General features: G+C 53.3%; 6 protein-coding genes across 6 annotated transcripts; 1 reads left to right on the top strand and 5 right to left on the bottom strand.

Moving 5' to 3' along the window:
• Positions 1-578: 578 nt before the first annotated feature.
• On the bottom strand, positions 579-3,257 carry J3458_000577 (uncharacterized protein). The gene is made up of 2 exons (XM_066116215.1): positions 2,739-3,257; positions 579-2,685 (listed from the first exon to the last, which is right to left on the bottom strand). Exons 1-2 carry the CDS (start codon positions 3,186-3,188, stop codon positions 652-654), a joined length of 2,484 nt encoding a protein of 827 aa, XP_065978097.1. The 5' UTR covers positions 3,189-3,257; the 3' UTR covers positions 579-651.
• Positions 3,258-3,398: 141 nt separating this feature from the next.
• COX15_1 (Cytochrome c oxidase assembly protein cox15) lies at positions 3,399-6,592 on the top strand. The gene is made up of 2 exons (XM_007810783.2): positions 3,399-3,822; positions 3,899-6,592. Exons 1-2 carry the CDS (start codon positions 3,473-3,475, stop codon positions 4,968-4,970), a joined length of 1,422 nt encoding a protein of 473 aa, XP_007808974.1. The 5' UTR covers positions 3,399-3,472; the 3' UTR covers positions 4,971-6,592.
• J3458_000575 (uncharacterized protein) lies at positions 3,423-8,120 on the bottom strand. The gene is made up of 3 exons (XM_066116214.1): positions 7,853-8,120; positions 6,968-7,783; positions 3,423-6,901 (listed from the first exon to the last, which is right to left on the bottom strand). The coding sequence occupies exons 2-3, from the start codon at positions 7,582-7,584 to the stop codon at positions 5,500-5,502; spliced, it is 2,019 nt and encodes a 672-aa protein (XP_065978096.1). The 5' UTR covers positions 7,585-7,783; positions 7,853-8,120; the 3' UTR covers positions 3,423-5,499.
• A 4,016-nt stretch (positions 8,121-12,136) lies between these two features.
• Positions 12,137-13,089, bottom strand: J3458_000574 (uncharacterized protein; the record flags this gene model as incomplete). The annotated part of the gene is made up of 3 exons (XM_066116213.1): positions 12,137-12,354; positions 12,428-12,668; positions 12,733-13,089. 3 exons carry the CDS (start codon positions 13,087-13,089, stop codon positions 12,137-12,139), a joined length of 816 nt encoding a protein of 271 aa, XP_065978095.1.
• Positions 13,090-13,204: 115 nt separating this feature from the next.
• On the bottom strand, positions 13,205-13,792 carry J3458_000573 (uncharacterized protein; the record flags this gene model as incomplete). Its single annotated transcript, XM_066116212.1, has 2 exons — positions 13,205-13,454; positions 13,515-13,792. 2 exons carry the CDS (start codon positions 13,790-13,792, stop codon positions 13,205-13,207), a joined length of 528 nt encoding a protein of 175 aa, XP_065978094.1.
• A 1,017-nt stretch (positions 13,793-14,809) lies between these two features.
• J3458_000572 (uncharacterized protein) lies at positions 14,810-15,967 on the bottom strand (the record flags this gene model as incomplete). Its single annotated transcript, XM_007810785.2, has 1 exon — positions 14,810-15,967. One exon carries the CDS (start codon positions 15,965-15,967, stop codon positions 14,810-14,812), a length of 1,158 nt encoding a protein of 385 aa, XP_007808976.2.
• Positions 15,968-17,669: the final 1,702 nt, after the last annotated feature.

Raw genomic sequence — 17,669 nt, 5'->3', positions numbered from 1 at the left:
CAGCAAATTTGAATTTTTTGGCGGAAAAAACGAAGTCTTTGGATACGTTATAATCCTGCCAAGACTATGTATTTTTACTGACGAAATCAGTGTTGGGATAGGGGGGGAAAAACCAGGAACGTGCAGAAACTATCAACTTTTGGCTTGGTCCCATGGCTCTACGCCGCCATGTCTAGCTCGCTAGATGGGGTTTTCTTTGTGTTTTGTGCAGTTGTATAACAACTGACCTTTTTTCCTTGTATTATGGCGTTGAGGCATCAAATATATTTTCTTGTCCAGTCACATATCGACCATGAATGCTCCCTCTATCGTTACATGTCTATACGTGTTGCCATGAAAATCCAACCCATGAATATTGCTATAGCCACAACAGCCTAGGCAGTTGGCTTCGACATTGGCGCAATAATGCCCTGCTTCATAAGAACCCTTGGCTTCGTACTATCCTGGAAGGTTTCCTTGGTCATCCATTCCGGTCCGACAGGCAATCTAAGCGACCTCTCATATTGGGCCCTTGACTCAAAGGGATGAGGGAGCTGGGACGCGAGATAGCGATCATTCTACGTTTTGTTGCTTTGTTAGTCGGTTCCCAGACAAGATGCAGTATGAAAATGACACGATAAAGGCTCGACAGAGAATTGGGGCAAGGGCCAACTACTGTACCTTTTTGATCCTCTTCTCATTGATAATCACCCTGTCCAGCTTGGCGTCCTTCCTGTCCTTCCTCTTGATACCCTCTACTTTTGTCAAGAAGCGCCCCTGGTGCCTCTTTTTCTCGCGATTGCTGACGCCGTCGCCGACCCAGGACCCCCAGCCCGGAAGGGTATTGTCGATGACCTTGTCGTCGTCTGCTTCGGCGATTTCGTCCTTTTCGCGAGCGAACTCGGCGACGACGTCGTCTCCTGCAAAGGCGCGCGCCACGAGGGCCTGGTCCCGGACGGCCAGGGGCATGTGCTGCTCTGTTTCAGAGTCATCTTCGTCACTGTCGTTGTTGCGGCTGTCGCCGTTGCCGTTGCTGTTTGTGGGTTTGGATTTTGGTTGTGAGGCGACGAGGACGTTGGCGCTCAGGTCGAGGTCTTCGCCACGCAAGGGGGCGGATTTCTTGCGCCGCGTTTCGCCGCGTGACCAGGCGCCTGTTGTGGAGGATGAAGGTTCTAGTGGCTGCGTGGTCGTGGTGGTATTGTTGATGATGATATCGGCGTCTGTGTCTTTGGGTTCTGGCACTCGGCTGCGTTTGGGCGCACGGGTTGATGTGTCGAGGGCGGGTTTGGAGGATGAGTCTGCTGCGCCGTAGCTTCTGCGGCCGACTTCGTCATCGGCTTGCATGTCGTCGGAGTCGTCTGCGGTGTCGCCATCGAGGTCGCGGCGGATTTGACGAATCATGTCGTCGTTTGCTCGTTTCCTGGCCGCTTCGGCCTTCTGCATGAACTTCATGCTCATCAGTTTTGACTGAGGCTCGTCGTTGTCCTCTTCCAGCTCCCTTAGCTGGCGTCGAATGTCGTCATCGTCGTCATCACTGCCAGAACTACTGGTTGCATCGGAGTCAGAGTCGCCGTCGACGCCCGCCTTGCCTTCTTTTCGTCGACGGAGCTCTTCGTCCTTTCTCGCCATTTCTGTCAAGCCGGTGCGGAAGTCGTCGTCCCAGACGGCACGCTTCGTCTTGGACCCAATCTTGGCCCATTTGCTCTCCTTGTGTCGCTGGCCAACACGTTCCAACGCGCGTCGACGGTCCTGTGCTTCTCTCTCCTCCTCGGAGTCAATCTCTCCGGCTTCCTCCATAGCTTCCTTGGCAGCCATTTCGTCGCGTTCCCGTTGTTTCCGGTGAACTCTGTGATATGCTTTGCTCTTGATCTTTTTGATGCGCTTGGCTCGCTTGGCTTCTCTGGAATTGAGTTCTCGCTCCATTCGTTTTCGAGCCAGGACTTCTTTCCGTGAGAGCAGGTTACCCTCCTCGTCGTACTCTTGAGGTTTGGGCTTGGGCTCCTTGTTCATAGAAAGGCCGCTCTGTTCCATGATAGACATGATGGCGGATTCAAGCTCATTGCTAGGCTTGGCTGAGCTGAGAGGCTGAATCTCCGAAGTGTCTAGGCCGGCAGTGGCTGAATTTTGAGGAAGCGGGAACACGAGGTGCTCTGCTCTGCGGTTCTGCTTGACAGTTTCCGTCCATCTATCTAGGGTCTCATTGGTCTTTTCGTATGCAACGCTTCGGTCCAGCCGACCTTGCTCACGTCGGGACAGTGGCACAGCCAATTTTTGAACGACACCGGGTCGCTTTTCTTTGGCTTCCTTGTTCATCAACTTGAGGGACTTCTTCATGAATGGATCATTCAGTCCTGTGAGACCCAAGTCTTTGAGGGAAAGCTTCTGTCCGGTGCCCGACTTCGATTTGTCGTCATCATCCTTTTCGCCACCGTACCGTGAAATGAGTCCCTTCAACGCATTCAACTTTTCGGGGTCAGCTTCAGCACCATCGTCGTCTTCGCTTTCGTCATCACTAGATCCATCCTCCTCCTCCTCCGACTCGTCTTCGTCCTCTTCTGAATCTCCAGAGCCAGATTCGCCATCCGCCTCGAGCTCGTCATCTGATTCCTCTTCCCACTGATCCAGAGCGGTCGCCAAATCAATAGCCTCTGCGCCAAGAGTTTCTCCTTCGTCATCATTCGAGTCGTCCTCCGACTCATCATCCTTCTGGAAGATCATTAGCAAACCCTCGCATGTCGTACAACTTTCCAGTAACCTACAGGCTTCGACTTGCTCCCTCGGAATGAATACTCCTCAAATTTCTCATTATCACTGTCTCCAAATGCATCATCGCTCTCTATTTCAGAATCTTCATCGTCGTCCCTCAAACCGCCCAGGCGCCATTCATTGCCTTCACTGTCACTGCCATCCTCGCCATCGTCATCTGCCCGTGATGGACGCTTGGCCTTCTTTCTTCGGGGCTGCTCTTCCTCGTCTTCATCTTCGTCGTCGTCTTCGCCAGCCTCGTCTCGCCCATGTTTTCTCTCAATTTCGGCATCGAGTTCCCTTGCTCGCGGCGTTCTCTTGTGTTTCGTGGGGTACATATCCTGCGCAATTCCAAAGGCATTGAGAGCATTCATCTGCGACCTCGCCTTGGAGCCCTTTTTCCCGCCCGGTTTGGCCTTGGGCGCGGCCATCAATGACCGGCCATGCGATTGTCGTCCCGGCATTTTGTTGGGAACGAATGGCCGTTCTGTTCTTGTCCTTATAATCGTGGCGATTTTGGTGGCCGAAGGAAGGCTCTTTCACCACTTTTCTGCCGGCCTTAAAAAAAAATTGGCGGTGAGCAGCCAATGTTTGGCGGGGACCCTCCGGGACGCGGTCCCACCTATCAGCTCACTCTTATTTCCGCCTGTGGTCAGACATCTGGAACTACGAACTCTTCCTCCTGGTACCCGTCGACCATACACACCTCTGTCTTCTTGTCGCTGGTTGCCATCAGTGTCACGACAGGATGACTCTCGTTGTTCCTGGAATAAGGAGGGTAGCCCTACAGGCTCCCTCCAGGTTCTTCGTCTGCAACCAATGCCTCCGACAAACCGCAGCGTTACGGCCACGGTTCGCATCGCGCATTCTGAATGCCGTACGACCCCGAGGCTTTGCGGACGCGAAACCCGCGACGCCGCTGGGAGCAATGGCCGACCATGTTGCTTCCCGATCCGCATCTGTGCACGCCCAGCAACTTGCCAAGACGGCTTTCCCTAAAACCAACCCCAAGAGTGTGGCATATTGGTTGATTGGTAGCGCCGTCAGTGTGTTTGGTATCGTCGTCTGGGGAGGTCTGACGAGATTGACTGAATCTGGGTATGCGATATTACCCCATTGCCCTCTCATTAAATTTTCCCAAGCATGATCCATCTGACACCCCATCAAATTGTAGACTTAGCATCACCGAATGGCGTCCCGTCACCGGTTCACTACCTCCCATGTCTCAAGAAGACTGGGACTCTGAATTCGAGAAATACCGAGCTTCTCCGGAATTCAAGCTTCTCAACCCACACATGACCCTTGATGAATTCAAAAAGATCTACTTCATGGAATGGGCACACCGTGTCTGGGGCCGCTTCATTGGATTATCCTTCGTCCTACCCACCGTGTACCTCATCGCCCGCCGGAGAGTCACCACCAAGATGGCCTTCAACCTCGTAGGCATATCCGCACTCATTGGCTTCCAGGGCTTCATCGGCTGGTGGATGGTCAAGTCTGGTCTGAAAGACGACTTATTCGCCCCCGGTTCGCACCCTCGCGTCTCGCAATACCGCCTCACTGCACATCTGGCCACCGCATTCGTCTGCTACTCGTGGATGCTCCTCTCCGGCCTGGCCATCCTCCGCACACACCGACTCCTTGCCGACCCCAAAGCCGCCATGTCGGCGCTCCAGGCCCTCCAGAACCCTGCGCTGAATACCTTCCGCCGCTCTGTTTTTGCTCTTGCAACCCTCACCTTCATCACCATCATGTCTGGAGCCCTAGTTGCAGGCCTCGACGCGGGCCTCATCTACAATGAATTCCCCAAGATGGGTCTGGGCCTGACGCCACCGAAAGCCGAGCTCTGGGACAAATTTTACTGCCGCAAAGAAGATGGCTCTGACCTCTGGTGGCGCAACATGCTCGAGAACCCTAGCACCGTGCAAATGGATCATCGTATTCTCGCCGTTTCGACGTTCTGTGCCATCTTGGCCCTCTTTGCCTACTCCCGGACGGGTCGTGTTGCTGCCGCTCTGCCCAAGGATGCAAAGAAGGGGGCTATTGGCTTAGTTCATCTTGTCTCCATGCAGGTTGCCCTCGGTATATCCACGCTGATCTATATGGTGCCGATTCCCCTGGCTGCAGCTCACCAGGCTGGTAGCCTCGCAGTTTTGACAGGCGCCCTGGTCTTGGCACATCGGCTAAGAGCACCCAGGCCAACACTGCGTATGATTGAGCAGCGACTAAAGCAGCTCAAGCAATAATCAAGCAGGCGGGACATGAAAATGTATTAATATTGTATAAGTAAAAGAATAAGGCAACATCGTTGTACAATAAAGGGGGGACAAAAAAGACGGGTGGATGCACATAGATCATGGATTGGCTACGTCTTCTCTCGGCTCAATTTTCTTTAGATTCAATTTCTCCCACAAAATAAAATGTACTTGCATTAAAGTCTTGGTTCTCATTAACATGCGTACCCACCCGCCCAGTATGCAGACGAACCCCATCCTGAAAGAAAAATGAAAATAGAAACGAAGGCTTGGAAAATTCCAACTGTAAACTTTTGTTGTTCGTATTAACACATCATAAGAAGCCGCCAAAATAAAATGGTTCCTTATTCATTACAATGTCCGCGGATCGTATAAAATGGGTAAATTCATCAAACTTTTCTCTGGGTCTTTCCTTCCAGCACCGTTTGGATTTTATTCTTCAACCACGGCTCCATGGGCAGAATGTTCGCTCTTGGCTGTCCCTTTGGTGTCTTGCTGTTATGGAGGCTAGCTTGGCAGGTCATTGCTCCATGTACATATCTCCACGTACTTGCTGCATCATGGGCATGTCGCCATCATGCACATGATTTCCCTGCATTGCCATGTTCATATTTGGCATTGACCTGGTCATTGTCATAGCTGACCGGCCAACAGGACTGCCCGCTCCATTTTGCATCATGAACCGCATGTCTGGCGGAGCTCCTTGATGGTGGACCAGGCCTCGGGTACGTGGGACTTCAAGCGTCGCGGTTTGTTGCATTGGTGCGTGGGCATTCTTTGCTGGAGAGGAATTCATAATGGCAAAGCTATCGTCGTCTTCCATCTCGGCATCCGCATCCTGATCACTGACATCTTCATTTTCATCTCCTTCCTCCTCCTCCGCGATCGACGGTGGACCGGTCGTGCTGGTGGATGGGGCCGTATGTTCGCTGACAGGTCCAGACGTACTGACAGTGGACAATCTCTTTTCGCCAGTGTTATTAGTTTGAGCTGGAGGTTGATTATGTTGCTGCTGCTGCTGCTGCTGCTGCTGTTGTTGTTGTTGTTGTTGTTGTTGTTGTTGTTGTTGCTGCTGCTGCGTCGTCTGAGACAGACCTTGTGATTTTGACCTCGATGGACCATTCAAATTGACCGGTGTTTGAGCTGATTGATCCAGTGGCCGTTGTGCACTCATTCCACTCGAGGTTGCACGAGTCGACATGATTACATTCTTCCACCTTTCAATAGACTTGGCGACAACTGTTGCGACATCCATGTGGCGGTCCTCCATGTCGAAACCGACGCACTTGCCCCCTCTCACGCCTTGCTCATATGCATAACTAATCACATCGCGATCTATCGGGATGGTCGACGGTGACAGGAGCCTGAACTCGCGGGGCTGTTGCAGGCGATTCAGCTGATCAATCTGCATCTTTAAGTGTGCATTCTCTTGTTTCAATCGATGCTGCTGCTCTTTCATGATTTCCATTTCCTTGTGCTTCCTGCCAACCCCTCGCGCAAGTTCTAGGATCCAAAGCTCTTGTTGCCGCTGCCCTGGCAGCGAATTCCATACAGAGTATGCGGATTGCAGGTGTTCTCCCACCTGCTTCTCTAAATTTTCCGCTGCTTTCTCGGCCTTTTTGACAGCGTCACGGGTGTCCTCCTGCAAATGTCCTGTCGGGGGGTAGGCGAGTTCCTCAGACGCCGCGGTCGTGGCAGCTGCACACGTCACTTTCCAAGCTCTAAACTCCTCATTAAAGTATGACCTCAAGGCTTTAAACTCTCGCAGTCCCGGGGATTGCACGGACCAAGATGTGGACGTAGGATGCTGTGTGGAAGAAAAAAGGGTTGGCGGCGGGTGCAGGCACTGTAATGTAAGAGCTGGAAAGTCGAGAGAGAGGGGATCAAAGCCGAATGGCATAGAGCTATTATCAATATGTTGCCTGTGGCCTGTTAGAACGCAATTCTGGAAAGTTGTCTCATTATACGGAAACAAGACAGACACATACTTGGCTGCCCTCCACGAGCCCAGAAGCTCTCGCAAGGCAAGTTCTGCAGCTCGGGCGGTGTCCATAGCATCTGACAGCTTCTGCTTCACATCGAATTGGGCCTTTTGGGCTGCTTGCTTGCTTACTGTCCGTTGCATCGGCGGGCGTTTCGCTGGATCTGGCCCGGCATCCCCATCCAAAGAGCCCCTAGGGGGAATATCATTGATGACGCCAGTAGCTTCCCACCTCGGGACAAAGGGGAATTTGCCAAGAGTCGAGTCAACTGCATAAATGCCGTCTTTCGGTATAGGTGCAGCACCTATTGACTCAGTCTCTTGGTTGGAAGTTTCCCATTTCGGGGCAGGTCTTGGTGTCCCAGCGGGAGTCGAATCCTTGCGCGCACCAAGAGAGCCGCGGGCTTGCCGCCTCGTAATGCCTCCTCGCAACTTCCGTATAGCTTCCACATCGTGAAGGCCATCCGGTGGTTTGGGATTCTTCTCTTTCATATAGAGGTCGAGATGCCGGCCGAGCGAAGAGGAGGTAAAAGCTTGTTTGCAATAAATGCAATTCTTGTCCTTGGGGGCACTGAGCTTGGCAGGGGTCGTTTCGGAATTTTGGGACGCCATATCAGCTCCCATGCTGCCAACAGCAAGCCAGCTCGGTGGTGTGGAATTCGAGGAGCAGGGGCTGAGAGGTCTGAAGGCAACGAACGTAGGACTGGTAATCGGGAAAATATTATATCACCGAGATGTGAAATTACAAAAATCTCGTCGAAGCGAAACTGAAGAGCCGGTCTCCTGCCATGGGGAGGTTTCCGCCGAAAAGCATAAGGAGCGTCTGCATAGAGATTAGAGGATTGGGGGGGGGGGGGGGGGGGGGGGGGGGGGGGGGGGGTTGACAACGAACGAGTGTATGTGTGGGGGGGAAGGCGAGGGCAACAGCTCCAGGACTGGGGAGAATAAAAGAAGCTCTGTTGTCAGGAGTGTGACGGCATCGAGGTCTCATGCAAGTCCACGGAGAAGAGAAATGCGCAGTGAAGGCCTGCTTCTCTCCTGAGAGAGGGACAAAAGGAGTTGGAAGAGGAGAGAACGGATAAAAAGGATCGTGGGAGCCTGCACAATTAATTTTTTTTTCTCTCTCCCAAAATAAAGCTTCCGTTATGAACTCAGGGGTGGAACCGGACGGGGAGACGGATGGGGATGCACACATACGGGGAACTGGGTTCAATTGATGCGTGCAACGGCTGCTGGAGCCCCAGAGCACCAGACGGCGAGCGCAGGCAAGCGCAGGTGCAGGCGCAGGCGTCAACTGGTCAGGCTTGCAGAGTGGTCTGGTGCGGCTTGAGGCGTCCAGCGCACCAGGCAAAACTCCAGCGGGCGCAGCCCAGTTCAATGTTTCCCTTCAAATGCTGAGTGCCGACGTTTGGGACCCCTCAGTGGCTCCCACATGTGCAGGCTGGTGGCAGCTGCGGGCCACCTGGCGCACTTGAGCTCCAGAAGCTGAGCTCCACATGTCAACCTCAAACTTCGAAATGCCAAACTTGTCAACTGTAGGTGAGTCTCTTTTTGTGTGCCCGTGTCCGCCATTCCTCAGGCCCCTAACCAAATAATGTCTCGTAGTCGTTCTGCGCCGTGTTGGAACTGCCACGGACCGCCGTCATGGTAGGATCTTGTCCTCGAGTACTCGGTATTAACTGATGGCCAATATAGGTCGATAGGATTGGACCCGTAAACGAGAACAACACTAGCAATTCGAAAGAAGAGTCCACTCGACCCCCACGTACGGAGTATCCAGGCAATTACTTGACTCCCTGACACTCCGTATCAATTCGCGTTTGGGCCGGATGCGACATCAATCCGCGCCTAGTTAAACCCCCCTGGTCAGTGGTTACTGGTGGCTCACCAACCGCTTAAGCCGCTGGCTCGGCCTCTTTGACGTCAAAGATAAAAAAGGGAATGTGCATTTCTTTGAGATATCGCTCGCTGTAGCACATCTTGGTATACAGCCAGGTTTGCCCGGACCAAGATTGCAAAGGCGGTTCAGCAAGCCATGTTCCTCAACTCGACGCAGACGTTGATGACAGCAACACAGACAACTTGATACTTCACATTTCGAAGACAAAGAAGGCGATCTCATTTCAGCGCGGGTACTTGTGCTTGTACTCCAACCCGAGTATCATTCCTCTCATGCACAGACTGGTCGCACGGTCGGCCGCAGCAGACCATGCTCAACCTGGCACATTGCTGCGTCCTGGTGCAGACCAGGCTTACAGTGGAGAGACACCATGCCTCCATTTGCAGGGTGCTCCGGGGTCTAAAAAGGCGAGCAGACAAAAGCAGCCAAGGTCTTCGTAGACAGAGTACACGAGTATATGAGCCAAGCGCTGGTGTATTGGTGTATTGGTGATCGAAAAACAGGGCACTTCCAAGCTCAACGAGGGATGAAGGTCTTCCACCGGCCTAATAGCCAACAGCTCCGGGTGCTTGATGGGTTGGTGCTCGCGACCAAGGCAGATAGATGGTATTAGATGGCTTGTGGTGGGCGGCGGAATCCGGATGGTGGGATCTTCGTCAGTTCGGGTGCCGCATGGCGTCTCATACCACAGCATTGCTGCTTGAGTTGAGCTGTCGTTGCCACATGTCTTGCATCCTGCTGGGCTTGAAAGTGTTCTCTGACATTCCCGACATCCAAGCTCCAGGTCCAGCAGTCCAGCAGCGGAGACGCTGGGCTGGCGTTAGAGCGCTTAAGGCCTAGCGCCAGCCCGTCAGGCCCATCAGGACCCGTCTTTCAACTCGCTGGCACTCTGGTGCTGCCCGCCAGCCTCTAGTATCGCGTCTGGTACCTGGCACTTGCCCACCCAGGCGCTCCTTCCTCAACTCCCAAGCGACTCATCGATTCCACTCATGGGGCAATCGCTTCTGACCGGCGCCTTCCGCTATTAAAAGTGCAAGCGGTTGGCCACAGTTGGCCACTCATGGGCCGCTCTGAGCCCCAGAATCGTGCTCACAGGCCGCAATCGCATGACATCTGATTTGACTCCATCCCAGCGCTCCCGCCCATGATCAACCAATTGATTGTCGATGGAAAACGACTTGCACGCTTCAAAGCTTCTTATAGCTAACATTGCACAATGCATACGACGCCGGCCCAGTGACCACCGACTTTCGCCTGCACTGCAAGATGAGATAATTGGGAGCCCAGAACGAACGAACAAGCAAGGTGTGGAAGCCGTTTCGTCCCATGGACACGTTACTCTCTGTATCCAGAGTACCGAGTACTGGGTCTGTGGTCGACCCGTTGTAGTCCTATGCTAAAGTCCCATATTGACATAATCCAAGCAGCCAGCCCTGGGTGATATTTGCCCAGTTTAGTAGTCTCGTCTAGAGAAAAGATGGGTTGTATCGTCGCTTTGGAGCTACCACGAGATTCGAAAAGCGGCTTGGAGCCCTGGCCAGGTTCTCGGGAAGCCTGACTAGGTATGCAACGTTTTGCTGAGGACATCGAACACAACCATCGATTACGACGTCAAACTTCATTCTAGGTAGCACAAAGTTGGCACTTGCGCAGGCAAGCACCACGCATCTCTTGTTTGACACTGAAAACTCCGTGCAAGTAGTTATTTGTTCGTCTGGCGCTTGTTGGATCCTCGGACCGACATCGAGGCTTGTGAGGCTGACCACCGACAGCCCATCCGTGGCGGCGCTCGATACACTCAATTTGGTGTGTTAGACCGAGATGTGGCTGGCACAGTCCTTGCCCAAGTCGAGATCGACAGAGATCCGCGGCCCAGGGGCAAAAGGTTTCGGGAGATCAGCCCTGTGGTCCCCTTTGCCATTTGTTCCATCCTGCCCGGTGGTTATCCAATGTCTAGGATGATGAATCCAGGAAGGGGTGTGCTTGTCAAAGTTGCCAGAATGATCGCCCAAAAGAAACCCTTGAATAGGAAGAAAAGGAGTATTCTCGGCACCGCAGAGCCAAGGGTCTATGTCTCAATCGACTTCGTCTCTCCTCCCCCTCTTGAGCTCAACCCTGTAAAGGTGTTGCTGCATGTCCAGGGTTCGCTGTTGTCACTCTAACCGTGGACGGTGGACCTTTTGTGTTCTGACTGGAACGCGGGTATGGTCGGTTGGTCTTTACCAACATTTACTATGAACGGAAGTTTGAAAGAAGATCTGTCGATGATCAGGCGGTTATTTCATCTCGAATGCTTTCGTGGCCGGCACCTATCGTCCATCTCAAATCATTCGCCTTTCTTTTCCATTGGTGGACGCAGCTCGTAGCCTACACAACCAACCCTAGCTTTGCGACAAAAATCTAATCTCATCCAGCCGCTCTTCAAACTCCCCTGTTGAGCATCAAAGTAGCCAATGGGATCCCTGTAAAAGGGAGTTTCCATCCCAACATTGGCAAAAGGGTAAGTGGAAAAAGAAGAAAAAGGCAACCTCAAATCTATTGCGCCAAAGTCTGGTTAGATGAAGCAATCAGACAGTACATGGGCCATGAGCACATTCAGCCACTCTGTCTCTCTACCTGTTACACTCTCCAGATCAAAGGCGATAACGCCTGCTCACCAACCCATAAACTTCAGAAATCCAAGCTTCTAGGGGGCTTGCTCGTTGGTGAACGGGCCCACGGCTGGGTTTGTTACCATTTTCATTTTGCCCTAGTTCCACAGTCTTGCCTTTGATTGACTACTAGTTTGACAGGACGTTGTGTCGATGGAGTAATAAATAGTAGGTGACTACATGGATGGCACCGACCAAGACCGACCATGCAGGCACAACGCACATCGCGTAGTGCTATGCGTCGCCATGTCCCGGATTCAAAAGGGGGGGAATTGGAGACTGAAACCCACACTTTTCTTACAGCGGTAGGTCTTCGTAAGGCACATCGCCGCTGCCCTCTCATCAAACAGCATGGTACACAATGAAGGCAGAAGACGAAAAGCCGCCAACTGAAATGGACCACTAAGCCCTGATGGCGCCTTCTCCAATTGTCATGGTATTCGGTACTAGCTTTTTATAAAGCCTTTAATACCGCGACGAGACATAATTGATAAGCGAGTTATACTAGATAAAATCACGTGAGCTCACGCGGCTTGATGCGGGGTGCTGAGAGTGCCCACTTTACCGTGTCGCGTTTGTAGCGGGTTAACCCCACGTGGATGAGCTCAGTTATATCGATTCAACATTACCCTTGCCCTTGCAAATACCGTTCACGTTCTTTGTACAATGCATCGAAGAAAGGATGTTGCAGCAGCTCCTTGGCAGTTTTCCTCTTCTCGGGCAGCCACTGGAGCATGGCGGATGCAAAGTCAAGAAATTCCTCTTTTTCATCGCCAGCTAGTTCCGTTACCGTATCAGCCAACCCCTTTCCTCCTCCAACAAGGTCTTTACGGAAGATTTGGTCTATAGTAAGGCGGCACGTAAGTTTTTCCACCTTTTTCGATAAAGCTTCCTAAGATTTGGGTATGCGACTTACCATTATCCTCGAAAAAGGGCCCTCCCCAAAACTCGTTCATTGTCTTGCACTCCTTGCCCCGTGGATTTATGACCAGCCTCCCTAGTTGAAGTTTACGGTAAATTCGTTCCCTCTTGATTAGTTCCTCTGGCGGATCTCCAAGAAGAGAAACCATCTGGGCAAGATGAACGTGTGCGTCATATTCGCCATCCTCGCCGGCAGGCCGGTCAAACAGGCTGACGTCTTCCAGGAGATTCCACATCTGACGATATTATTGCTGTTACTTGGGTGATACAACAAAAGGTGGCCAGGAAAAATTTGCTTACGAGAAGGCCGAGATTCCAGATATCAACACTGTATGACCATGGGCAGCCGAGCAGCACCTCTGGGGCACGGTAGCGGTGAGATTGGATGGCAGAGAGATGGCCCCCATCACCAGGTAGTCCGGGCAGGCTGAGATTAAAATCAGCTAGCTCAGGTAAGATCCTGTTGCCCCGCAGAGGACCAAAATCATCTTGTGAGAGGTATGTCACACGGCCGTCTTGGGTTCGGATGTGCCTCGGCTGGGGGTTTTTTTTATAATAATCGATAAAGTCGGCCAAGACGGCGTCATTTTCAATCGTCACCATGATATTATCGTCCTTGATATCTGGAGGGCCATGGTTAGCGGCCTGGTCATGCATGAAGGTGGCTTAAATCCTTACCTGTATGGATCAGGTGGCACTCGGTATGTAAATAATCCAAGGCTTGAAGGAGAAGGAAGATGTAAGACCTAAATAACGGTACTGCTAGTCTTTGTCACGGCAATCTGCGCTGAAAATGAAAGAGAGTCTCTCTCATAGGCTCATAAACGAGACAGGAGTGAGTTCCCTGTGGTCCTTGTAACTGAAACTCGTCAATTGCTACCCGGATATATGAGAACCCCTCGTGTGACGGGTTAGCATTGATGATGAGCTTTGATTTCATCGTCTCGCCAGATGCATCTGTATCAAGAGCCGGGATTTTGATGCTAACATAGCGGGGACCTGGCGACTTCCTCCATCTTTTGCTGGTGTGAATGTTAGGAAAAGGGGTTTGAAACTGGCAGCTAAAAGCAGGGAAAACCTACAACTTCAGATTCTCCGCCAGCCAAACAGTAGATCCAGCGCCAAAGCCGAGCTTGGCAATCGTCTTGAATCTGCCGTCCAGTATCTCGCCAGGCTGCGTCGGATGGAAATATCTTAGCCGATCACCTGGAAGCAGCTCCTCGTCGATGGGTGTGTCGATTAGGTGCGCCGTTGATCTAGGTGAGGAAATTGAAAAGTGTCGGTTCCGACGAGCTGGCATTCCGGAGGGCCGCTTCTGCCAGAGAAGTCGCAGTTTTGCAATGGCCGATGCGCTTACCATCTTCAAGGAATAGAAGCGGCGCTCAAGCTGTATTTGAGCATCAGTCGGGCTCCGGGGTTTTGCGGGCGCGTCGCTGAAGTCGCTGGCGCGTTCCCGCACTCCATCTATGATCTCGGTCTGGGCTGTGGCCGACGGTTGACGTTTCTGGGTTTTAGTGGATCCCCTCGTGCTACTCAATTTGTTGCGCCGAACCAGGCCAATGCCAGCTCAGGTGATACAAAAGACAAAGGCAAGGCTAAGGCTGAATCAAGGAAACACAAGTCCTCTGGAAAACACGGCGCTAGCAGTAACAAAGGCAAAGGAAAAGCTGCGCACTTTGGTGGATACAACAGGAGTCCGGACACGGGGATACTCTATCGCTATACGGAGAATGGTGTCGTAGCATACCTATGTAGACGCCGATTTCGCGGGACCAACTAGCGATTGATCGCGTCAAGGATGCTGACTGCGTGCCGCTCTCCCTACGTCGACAACCTCGACGAGCCCATCATTGTTGGGCGCGACGCAGTTGAGCCATTGTCACGTGTCGAGATGCAGGGTATTCCGGACCAGGCAACATTTGGCGTTGATACGTACAATTTGAACAGGGCTCTCCCCGTGGCGACGCGTATTGTAGTTGTAATCACTGACGGAAAGAACCTTGGGTACGAGGTCATGTCAGTGCCGTTGTGTGCACAGTCGGTGTACATGTATTCCATAGGTTGTCATGTATGTACAAGAACAAGACCATGTCCCAGAAACAAGCACTTGGCAGAGCTGAGAATTGCCGCGTCGCGGACCGAGATTGTCATGAGCCACGAGTCACGCGTTGTGCGTTGTGCGGTATTTCCAAACAATACACGTCCCGGGAAACGAAAGTGACCCTAGATGGCGGCAAGTACATCCTCAAAACCCAAAGGCAGCGACCTTGTTGTTTCCCTGCCTTGGTCCAACCCAAGTCCCTGTCTGCCTCACGGCGCAGACTCAAGTCTCATACCCTTCCTGTTCTCTCTCCCCTTGACTCGGTGCACAACCCGCCTAGGCTCCAACGACACCACCGGCCCCTGGACCTCCGATATAAAAGTAGCTTCCCCAGTCCGACCCCGAGTTCCAGGTCGGCGACAGGTCATACCTATTCTGATCGCTTATGACGACGCCGCGACTTCCGTCATAGTTCTGGAACTCGTCCGCCGTGTCGTAGTAGGCAATCCTCCTCATGTAGGCGGCGCGCCCGAAGCCCTTGCCGGGGAGCTCGCCGCTCCCCATGTCGGTGGTGGTCATTTCGTCCTCGCTGTTGTAAACCTCGCCGTAGAAGTTGATCTGGTCCGAGTGGTGGTCGAGAGTGTCGGCGGGGCTCACGCCCCTGGAGAACAGGCCGCCGGGGTAGTAGCCGACGAACCGGCCCAGCGTGTGCAGCCACCAGTTGCCCCGGTAGTAGTAGAGGCCAATGTCCGCCTCGTACTTGTCGCCGCCGATGGTGGCGAGCGGCGCGTACGCGATGCCGGGGTAGATCTCGGCGTCGTACTGCACCCAGCCGGCGACGTCGCGGTTCCAGCCGCAGACGTTGTCGCCGTACGACTCGTAGTTGTTGGTCGTGTAGAAGGAGAAGAGGTGCGGAGCGGCGACCTGGCCGGGGTAGTTGATCCACCCGGTCTCGACGGTCTGGCTCTTGGGCGGCGTCCCGGCGTGGGCGGCGTCGTTGCGGATGACGGCGACCTGCAGCAGGGAAAAGTCCGAGGGCTGCTGCACAAAGGCCTTGAAGATGCTGTAGGTGGCGGTCCCGCCGTGGTTGCTGGCGTTCTGCGCCGTGCTCGCGTACCAGTGCGTGCCTCGGTGGGAGCGCGCCGACGCGGCTGCCGTGGCATTGTCGTCGCCGGGGCGGGGGAGCCGCTTCATCGGCTTGGTGGGGCCGTGGGCCCGGAAGATCGGCACCGTTCCGGCGGGCCCGGCGTCCGCGGGCTTGATGGCAGCCACCACGGCCGCGTCCTGCCGGGTGGGTGCGCGCTTCAGGAGGGACGCCGGCGGCGGCTTGGCGATGTCGCCTTGCGACGAGATGGGCACCCAGTCGAGGCTTTGGCCGTCGGGTGTGGTTGTGGTTTTGACGATGGGCAGGCCGTGGCCCGGCGGTGCTGGGGGGAGCGGTCCCGGGGCGGCCAGGCCGACGAGGGCCAGGGCCGGAAGGGTGGACGACTTCATGGCTCTACTGGGAAAGAAATCAAAAATATATACATGTACTACAGATATATACACGAATCTTGTGGACAGAAGATGACGGAATTGAATACTATACATGGGTTTACATGGGTTTTATACTCTTGTTGAGCGAGTGTGCGAGGCATGGAGCATTCCTGTGTACGTCGTTTCGTCGTGGCAGATGACCCTCTGCTAAAGCTCAACTGACACGCCAACTACCCATGGAGCTGCCAACATGACTACGTAGTCAATTTACAATGGTCAGGCTGCAGGCCAAACATCCCAAGCCGACCGACTTCATTTTATCCCATCTTCCTGTCTGGTAAGGCCGCAAAGCACATGTGCTCCTTTGGACGGAGCCCTCGCTCGGCTGCCTTTTTTTGGTTTGGGGTGAGCGTTTACTCCCCGTGGGAACTTGTACCGCACGTGTAGCTGGAGAAGGCCGAGACAAGACTTTAGCGGGTGCCGTTTGCTAAATATGGGCATGTCTTACCTGAAGCGCGTCCAAGGTTTGGCCGCCCGTAAGCAGAGCCATGAGCCGCGACGTGGTATCTGACTAGTACATGACTCTATTTGTAGATTGATTACTCAAAGTAAAGCCCGAACAATACACTACGTTTTGGAGTGCACCTTCTTGGGCCTTGCCAACTACGTAGGTAATGTTTCACCTGCGCCACCTCGGCGATTTCAACATGTGTAGAAGTCTGGCGGCGATGACAAGTAGATGTAGTTCACCCATGGCGAATGACGGGATTGGATGCCTTTTTCCTATGGACTGGTAGCACGGGGGACCTGCTGCCTCGTCCTTGTGCAGCCATTCGGTCCTATCAGACCTCCCATCTATTGAATCCAAGATCGTCGACACCGAGACTTGGCTACTCCGCATTCCTCGTTCGCCGCGGTGTACGAAATTCCAGCCAAAGTCGGAAGCGCCTTTCACACATTGCCTGTTGACGCAATCAATCACATGGTCTCGCCTCGTTCAAGATTCCCCCGCGTCGCGTGGACACCCCGTCTGTCGATCCCAAAGAAAAATCCGAAACAAAAACTCGCCGTGGAGCTGAAGGGACTGACTGGTCTATTGAGCACACCTTCCAATACAGGCAGTTGAAAGCCTTTATTGTCTGCTGAATGGGCTTTACGCAGGCTGCACAGAATCCTTCACGATGGCGCCATATGGCTGTTGCTGCAAGTGATGCTGAACCAGCCACTGCCGCCTGTCCCGGGCGCATCTTGAAGTCTGTGGCGACCATTCTAGAATGCTAATCTATAGTCGTCCTTGATGACATCCCCAAGGTCTTGCGGGGTTCTACAAAGCTCTGGGCAGTCGAGAGGTTCTCCGGTCGAGGGCACATTTTAGCCTTGATGACTCTGCCATGTGAGCCTTACGCGCATACGGCAGAACGGCACCCAAGCCGGAAACCGCCGAGATTGTGCCACTTCAGGGTGTTTAATGAAGAAGGCGAAAGGCTCTTGCACTTTCAAGGACAGACGTTGGGCAGACAGGAACCGTATTTTGAAATAAGGAAGAGTGGCCGTTCGAAATCGCAGTAGCTGCGAGCTCAAGTGACACCAGTCCTCCCTATCACTCCATCAGAGATTTGCCAGGAACGAAGCAAGTTCAACTCGACACATGGCAGGTCTAGGCCGGGTGGTGAATGCGCTGATTTAGAATAATGCTCGCGACATTGAGGTAGGGTACCTC

The sequence above is a fragment of the Metarhizium acridum genome (genome assembly GCF_019434415.1).
Source record: "Metarhizium acridum strain ARSEF 324 chromosome Unknown scaffold_1, whole genome shotgun sequence".
Classification (NCBI taxonomy): Eukaryota; Fungi; Ascomycota; class Sordariomycetes; order Hypocreales; family Clavicipitaceae; genus Metarhizium; species Metarhizium acridum.
The sequence above is the reverse complement of the archived record's forward strand: the minus strand, read 5'-3'. Positions and strand labels throughout refer to the sequence as shown.

Coding starts and splice junctions, on each gene's coding strand:
- J3458_000577 (XM_066116215.1), bottom strand. CDS start 3,188: ATGCCGGGACGACAATCGCATGGCCGGTCATTGATGGCCGCGCCCAAG. Junction 2,686..2,738: donor GAGGGAGCAAGTCGAAGCCT/GTAGGTTACTGG, acceptor ATGATCTTCCAG/AAGGATGATGAGTCGGAGGA.
- COX15_1 (XM_007810783.2), top strand. CDS start 3,473: ATGACTCTCGTTGTTCCTGGAATAAGGAGGGTAGCCCTACAGGCTCCC. Junction 3,823..3,898: donor ACGAGATTGACTGAATCTGG/GTATGCGATATT, acceptor ATCAAATTGTAG/ACTTAGCATCACCGAATGGC.
- J3458_000575 (XM_066116214.1), bottom strand. CDS start 7,584: ATGGGAGCTGATATGGCGTCCCAAAATTCCGAAACGACCCCTGCCAAG. Junction 6,902..6,967: donor GGCTCGTGGAGGGCAGCCAA/GTATGTGTCTGT, acceptor AACAGGCCACAG/GCAACATATTGATAATAGCT.